Source organism: Myotis davidii, unplaced genomic scaffold (assembly GCF_000327345.1).
Source record: "Myotis davidii unplaced genomic scaffold, ASM32734v1 scaffold474, whole genome shotgun sequence".
Classification (NCBI taxonomy): domain Eukaryota; kingdom Metazoa; phylum Chordata; class Mammalia; order Chiroptera; family Vespertilionidae; genus Myotis; species Myotis davidii.
In genome coordinates, this window is record NW_006285783.1 from 285,217 (window position 1) to 293,465 (window position 8,249).

At 35.9% G+C, this 8,249-nt stretch overlaps 1 protein-coding gene across 1 annotated transcript in view; it reads right to left on the minus strand.

The window, feature by feature from the left end:
- The window catches only part of SYNE2 (spectrin repeat containing, nuclear envelope 2), a 257,316-nt gene that overhangs the window by 197,009 nt on the left and 52,058 nt on the right, over window positions 1-8,249 (minus strand). Inside the window, exons 16-21 of the mRNA XM_006756713.2 lie at window positions 6,520-6,684; window positions 5,500-5,649; window positions 3,949-4,122; window positions 2,192-2,350; window positions 1,456-1,629; window positions 155-289 (exon numbers count right to left, since the gene is read on the minus strand). Of these exons, the coding sequence (XP_006756776.1) occupies window positions 155-289; window positions 1,456-1,629; window positions 2,192-2,350; window positions 3,949-4,122; window positions 5,500-5,649; window positions 6,520-6,684 (957 nt within the window). The remainder of the gene's footprint in view (window positions 1-154; window positions 290-1,455; window positions 1,630-2,191; window positions 2,351-3,948; window positions 4,123-5,499; window positions 5,650-6,519; window positions 6,685-8,249) is intronic.

Consider the following 8,249-nt stretch of genomic DNA (forward strand, 5'->3'; position numbering starts at 1 on the left):
CTCTCTATCTATCTATACACACACACACACACACACACACACACACACACACACACACACAAACATATACATATATGAAGAATGACTCTGATGACAAACAGATCAATAGTCAGATGCATTAGTATAAGCCCTAGATACATATGCATGTTCTTACCTCCCACTTGGCACAGACATCTCTACTCTTTTCTTCCAAAGACAGCTTTACATCCTCAGTGACATTATTTTTCAGTTCTTCAACAGCTTTCAAATACTTGGCCAGACTTTTAGTATTAAAAATTAATAGCGCTTCCTATTTAAAAAAAAAAAAAAAAGAGATGCAAGCAAGAACATGAAAGCCTCATCACCCTGCCAAGTCCTCAAAGCTAATTTTGATAGATCTTTCCTAGGTAGAGCTAAAAAAAAAAGACTCTACAAAGATTATTTAAAGATTTAAGGGAGACTTCTCTTTGTAACTTGAGGTTTGATAGCCCATTTGCATCTCTTAAATTCTTTTGAAAAAAAACTGCAAAATATTTCTTAGTTAAATGTAATTACAGCCTGGGCGGTGCGGCTCAGTTGGTTGGAGTGCCCTCCCACACACCAAGAAGTCACCGGTTAGATTCCCAATTACGCACATGCCCAGATAGCAGACTGGATCCCCAGTAGGGGACAGGCAAGAGGCAGCCAATTGATCTTTTTTTTTTCTCTCTCTCTCTCCCTCCCTCTTCCTTTCTCTCTTTCTCTCTCTTTATAAAAATGTATTTTTATTGATTTCAGAGAGGAAGGGGAGGTAGAGAAAGATCGAAACATCAATGAAAAGACAGAATCATGGATCAGCTGCTGCCTGCATGCCCTCCACAGTGGATTGAGCCCACAACCTGGGCATGTGCCCTTGACCAGAATCAAACCCGGGACCCTTCAGTCCCCAGGCCGATGCTCTATCCACTAAGTCAAACTGGCTAAGGCAATAAAAACATACTTTAAGTAAATAAATAAAGTAATTACACATTTGCAGGTCTATAATAGTATACTGAATTTTTAAAATTCTTCATTTTAATTTTTAAGAGTGTCTGGGGAATGATGTATATAAAACTTGAAAAAATTTTAAAGGTACTTTGTGTACAATAACTTTGTGTACAATCACAGATAGAAGCATCGGCCTGATTTCAAATTAGATAGTTGGTTCAAAATAAATACCCTACATTTGATAGTTGAAAGGGTCCCACCTTGCCGAAACCGGTTTGGCTCAGTGGATAGAGCATCGGCCTGCGGACTGAAAGGTCCCAGGTTCAATTCCGGTCAAGGGCATGTACCTGGGTTGCGGGCACATCCCCAGTAGGAGATGTGCAGGAGGCAGCTGATCGATGTCTCTCTCTCATCGATGTTTCTAACTCTCTATCTCTCTCCCTTCCTCTCTGTAAAAAATCAATAAAATATATTTTAAAAAAAAAGAAAGAAAGAAAGAAAGGGTCCCACCTTGTATTTTGAAATCAGTCCACTCCGGCTCTCTCTTTGGCCAAGTAACTGCTCAGCCCTTGTAATGTATGATTCCAGTTCCTTCAGGGATTCCTCCACCTTCATCCTGGCACTCAGGTCTGGTGAGACATCAGTTGAGTTCTTCAACATTGCACCTAATTTTACCATGTTGATCTGTGAAGACAAAAAATTCTCAACACTTAGCCCGGCTTCTTAGAAAATTAACAAATTCATAAGTAATTGCTTTGTGTTGCCACTCCTATTTTCCTGCTAGACATAAGAGTATCTAATTTATTATGTAATATTTTCCAATATGCTCTAAATTATAAAGAAATTATAAAGTTTGGTTCAGTGGATAGAGTGTCGGCCTGAGGACTGAAGGGTCCCAGGTTCGATTCTTGGTCAAGGGCACGTATCTTGGTTGCAGGCTCGATCCTGGCCCTGGTCAAGGCATGTTTAGGAGGCAACCAATCAATGTGTCTCTCTCACATCAGTGTTTCTCTGTCTCTTCCCCTCACTTCCACTCTCTCTAAAAATCAATGGAAAAATATACTTGGGTGAGGATTAACCAAAAATATATATATTTATATATATGTATATATATATAATGCAAAAGTTGTATTTTATAAAACATTTCCAAACTACAGGGCAATCCCCACCCCCAACTTCCCCATCCTCCCATTGACCACTTGGTTTTAAAAACTAAATTCATGAATAAGGAACATTAAAGAGAGACCTGGACTTTCTCTTTAGCTTCTTGAATCTTTGCCTGAAGCCCAGCTGTGAGAACATGTTCGAGGGACTCCTGGCTTGAAATATTTTGTACATCCATTTGTAAAGTGTCTTCCATTCTAGACACAAGCTCCTCATACATAGAGCCTTTGGCAATAAGATGCTATTAAAACAAATTAAAGTGAGATCACAATAAACATTCTGATTACATATTAACCATTAACCTTAAATCTCACCAGAAATCATAAAAGGTTAATTATTAATGCAAAATGAGACAAATTTATATTCTAAAGCATGTTATTTTAAACTTTCACTTTTAAGTTTTATATTTATACCAATTCTGAGAAAACAGACTTTTATAGATTATTCTTTATATACTAAGCACTTCAATAAAATACTTTAAGTAATATAATATCAACAGAGAGAAAAATAAGTTGAGAGAATAGTAATAAATCTTAAAATTAAGTTGCTCTAAGCCAAATCAGTCACAAGGGAATCCAATAAATGTTACTGGAGAAAGTGACTATTAGAAAATAATCTTTTTCGAACCATGCTTTACAGAACATATTAAAACTACTTTACAGCCCTGACCGGTTTGGCTCAGTGGCTAGAGCGTCGGCCTGCGGACTGAAGGGTCCCTGGTTCGATTCCGGTCAAGGGCATGTACCTTGGTTGTGGGCACATCCCCAGTGGGAGGAGTGAAGGAGGCAGCTGGTCAGTGTTTCTTTCTCATTGATGTTTCTAACTCTCTATCCCTCTCCCTTCCTCTCTGTAAAAACCCAATAAAATATATTTTTTTTAAAAACTACTTTACAATATATCTTGATTCAATAAAGATCTACTTAATTCCTTCTTACAGAATTATATTCTAGCATGTTTGTATGTTCACTGTTATTTTTTTAAATATTTTAAATATTGAATTTCTCATTTCTCACTCATTTCTTTTACTTAGTAAATTCCAGATGCAGCAAATAAATAAATATGTAAATAAAATTAGAAAAGCACTGGCAGATGTCACAGGTAACTTTATGTAATATTTTCAAAGCAATAAAAAGTTATCATTCTTATACACAATGAAAACACAAAATGCTATATATACAGCATTTCAGAAATGTAGATTTGAAAGAATCACATAAGTATTCCTTTATTCTGGGAACTTTCCATCTTGTTGCAATTTATGACATGCTCCATAGATTTTTATAGCTGAGCTTGGAACTCAGTAAAAACCACAATTGTCACTTCATTCCCAGAAGAACTGAGTGATATTAAAACGCAATCTTGCCTCATTGCTTTTCAATGAGTCGACTGCCTGAGAATGAAGACAGAACGGAGTTTTAACAACATCCGTCACCCTCCCTGTGTCAAGAAGGAAAAGTGGCTTAATCGGTGAATGAGCTTTCAAAGCACAGACTGTCATAATCTCATATTCACACGGCACTGTGCTATGTGAGACTGAGCTCACTTATCTCTTCATCACCCTCTCATACCAGAAAACATTTTAATCTCCATCATGTAGCTGGGAAAATTAATTCAAGAACTTAGACCCACATAAGGTATTATTAATGGTCTTCCAGTCTATCCTCTGTCTTTAAGCAAAATCACAGCAAATGATTCAGGAATGAGAATCCATGCTATTTAAAAAACTCCCAACTAAGAAAATTCAAACAGTCATATTACTCTTTACTCTCAAACTTGTTTGTTATCTTAATACTTCGGTCTATAACCATGAAAGCTGTCCTTTTAATGCTTTTACCCTCATACCTGCAAAGATTCTTCCATTGAAGTATCTACATCATCTTTATGTCTCAGAAGATCCAAAACGGATTTGGTTTCTGCCTCCCAGATTTCTACTTCTCCAATGAGCTTTTCGACCTCTTCAGCCACTTTTAGTTGCCCTGTGAATTCTTCGTTTTCTTTTTCATGTTCTTTCCCGGCCTGCAACATTCAAAATTATCACTAAAAAAAGTCAATGTTTACATCATAAAATAATTTCCAATTTTAAAAAGTTATCTCTTTTTTTCCCCAAAGGGTGCTAATTCAGCATATATTAATAACTTAAGACTTAGTTTTGGACAATAATAACATTTTATGATAGTACATATCACTTTAAATATTAAAAGATTCATTCATATATATTTTCTTTTTTAATTTTTGACTTACTGATTAGAGAGAGAGAGAAAGAGAGAGAGAGAGAAAGAGATATGAAGAACGGGGAGAGAGAAACATCAATTTGTTGTTCCACTTATTGATGCATTCATTGGTTGATTATTGTAAGTGAGTGAACCCACAACCATGGCATATCAAAATGATGCTCTGAGCAACTGAGCTCCATGGCCAGGGCCACATGTATTTTCCTAATGATAATATAATTCATGTCAGCTAATTACTATGGTCTCCATTTTACATATAAGAAGATAAAAATCTTAGAAAATTAGGGTACTGATTCTATAAAAACATTTCTAAACCTCATATATAATTTAATTAAATACAGTTGTTAGTAATAGTTTCAAAACATCCTCAAGAAGAGAGAGAATCAAATTTCAAAAGAATTTAGCCTTTTCCCATGAATAATCCTTCAATATTCTATGGGCTGATGTCACAGCTTTCCATGACATATTCATTCTTAAAGCTGTTCTTTTAACCAGATCATATTGTAAATGTATTAGAAGAATATACTATTTTATATTCTTCTATTCTAAAAGCATCTTGCACAAATTCAGGTCTTTCAAGATTTTATCTGATTAGTCTTCCAAGCAGTCCATCACAGCCACTGGCCAAAGCCAGTTCAATATTACATTCTTAAGTAAAACTGTGTAAGTCATTATTCTGAAGAAGGCACATTTCCAAAACCACAGGTACGGTACCCGTGTATGATTTTTAGGTTTTGTTCCTTTATAGATAAGACGCTCTTATCTATAAGCACCCTCTTAATTACCCAACAAAGCAACAAATAAAAACTACAGGTCTCCCCATTTTAGGGAAAGGAAGCAAGACACAGGCTGGGGGCTACCTAAAGTTGGACCGTGTCTAAGCACTGGTCAGAAGCAAAGGGAGAAAATCCCAGCTCCCTTTGCACACTGAGCAGTCTGGCTGCTCTGGCGTGTCGGGGAAGCTCCTCCTCCTGAGACACAGCACTGACTCTGAGGAAGGCTTCATGAAAGGAACCACTGACGCATTTTACTGGAACATGAGTACATTTTAAATATTATCGAAAAATCACACCACTGTTTCAACAATATGGGTTTTTCCAGAGAAAAACAGCGCCGTTGAATTATTTCTGTATACAAATGTGACGAAGTATGACTACTTCACCTTTATATTCTGGTCGTGATTTTCAGGAAGTGCTAATGGCGTATCTGCTGGAGAGTCAACAGTTGGTTTTTCTTCTTTAGATGGTTGCATATTTTCAGAATTACCAAGAACAGGCTGCTCCTGCTTTTTTATAAGTGGCAGTTTCATATCCTAGAAGAAATTAATGTCATAAAACTTAATGCTCATATTTTTATGCTAAGGTATATTATTACTGTACTCATAATAAATGGACATAATATAGTCAATATATTTTAAAATGGGAGCATTTCCCATAAAACACCTCAGTCTCAAATTGTTAAGAATAAGAATAATTTAATAATTTAAACTCAAAAATTACGGAAGGTTTGCTTTTATTAAGCACTATTACAAATATAAAGATAAATAAAGCTCAGTGTATGTTCTCAGGAGCTGGAAATCTAGTAGGCAAAAAACTTAACATTATTCTTTAATGGTAAAAGAAATTCACTAGAGAGTTGTATGTTATATGTCCACACAAAAACTTGCACATGAATATTCACAGCAACATTACTCATAATAGTCAAAAGGATGGAAAGAAGCCAAATCAACCAATCAATGAATAAATAAAATGTGGTCTAGCCATACCATAGACTATTATTACCTGTCAATAAAGAGGAATAAAGAACTAATATATGCTACAACATGGATGAATCTTGAAAACATTACACTAAGTAAAAAAAAAAAAAAGAAACAAAAGACCACATATCATATGATCCCACTTGTGTGAAATATCCAAAACAGGCTAATCTGTGCAGACATAAAGTGATTTCTCACTTGCCTACGGCTGAGGAGGGTAGGAGAAAGTGGAGAGTGACTGCTAATGGGTGCAGTTTCTTTATGAGGTGATGAAATTGTCCTGATTATGGTGATGGCAGCATAGCTCTGACTATACTAAAAACCACTATCATACACATGAATGGGTTGTATGGTATGTGACTTTTATCTCAATGTAGCTGTTACCAAAAAAAAAAAAAAAAAAACCCACAAAAACCCAACACTTACGAGCTGAGTTTTTGTGACAAACTTTCTCCATCTTTTATTCAGCCTTCTCAGTTCTTTAGAAATAGATGATCCAAATTCATCATTGCTGACTTGAATTAAGAAGTTGCCCACTTCGTTTAAAGTGGTGTGTTCAAGATTCCACTGGGATAGTGTCTCAGAAGGAACCTACAGAAAACATAAGCAACATGACATTTTAACGACAAAATATTTGTCTCCCTGTGATCTGTAAACAGACCTCTACCAGGCTGACTGCCAGCAAACGTGAGGCTTTTGCAGAGATCCTGACCCGCCCTTTAGCGGATGCTCCCGTTGTACTGATCTAGCGCTTCATCCCTGAGCACTAACGGGCAGGCAGCAGCTGTCTGACACCACTGCCGGTCCTGGACTCTGAGGAAGCATCTGATCTTCCCCCTTTCTAAGTGGCTGGTGAGATGAGAGCAAAGGTTCTCAAACTTTTTCAGGGGCGGCACTGTTATGTCTCAGTAATATTTTCATGGACTCAGAAAAATCATCTAAAAGCTCTCGTTTTTAAGTAGTCAGGTCCAAAAAACTTAGTAGTAATTTGCATAGTGTAACAGACAAGTCTTGTTGTATCTCCCTCAAAATTTAAGTTACCTTTAAACTTAAAAAATTTCTCTTTACTTTAAAGAGTTCTCTTTTGGCAGCTCAGGGCACCTTAGCACAGAGTGTGGGAACTGCAAGACTTAAAGTGTTATTTTTCTCAGAGTTATGGGAATCTTAATAAAAGAACTTTAAAAACACAACTGTTGAAAGGCCAAGATATGCCTTTCTAATCTCAATATAGGTGGCAGGGAGAAGTAACGTCTCACTAAGTCCTCAAATACTCTTCTTGTGCTCACTCCCAGATAAATTTTACTTTCATGTAAACAGCCTCTTTTCTGTTTGAGTAATTTTAGTTTCTACCTGGAAAATGTCTAGTCTGAGAGGCTAGCTATATCCATTTGCAACAGAAGAAAACAAATCCTACTTCAGAGAGGAATCATAAAACTGTTACATCAATAGCAAATGAAACAGTAATGAATTACACTAAAAATTTCTTCCACACCTCTCCACAGAAGTCTAAAGTATTTTGATTTCCCTCCTCTAGAAACTCAGAAAGGGTTTAGAGCTCAAAAGAATCGAATGGACTAAAGGAATTGAGCAAAAAAGAAAAAGGAAAAAACTCATGGACACGGACAACAGTGTGGTGATTGCCAGGGGGAAGTGGAGGAGGGTCTGGGAGACTTGACTTGGTGAACACACAAAGCAGTGTACAGATGACGTGTTGTGGAATTGTGCACCTGAAAACTGTTTAATTCGGTGAAACAGTGACTCCCTAATAAATATAATAAAAAGGAAATAAAAAGTATTGAAAAATTAAACTTTTTTTCAGTCATTAAACCAAAATTTATCGTGCCTTCTATTCGCCACGCCCTGTACTATATATGTATTTGAATATATTCTTATTTTTCATGTGTTCTATTTGACGCTATTTTGTTTCAAGTGAAAAATTAAATTTTTTAAAGCATCAATTTATTTTATATTGAATTGAAAAATTAAACTTTTTTTCAGTCATTAAACCAAAATTTATCGTGCCTTCTATTCGCCACGCCCTGTACTATATATGTATTTGAATATATTCTTATTTTTCATGTGTTCTATTTGACGCTATTTTGTTTCAAGTGAAAAATTAAATTTTTTAAAGCATCAATTTATTTTAAATGTGTCTC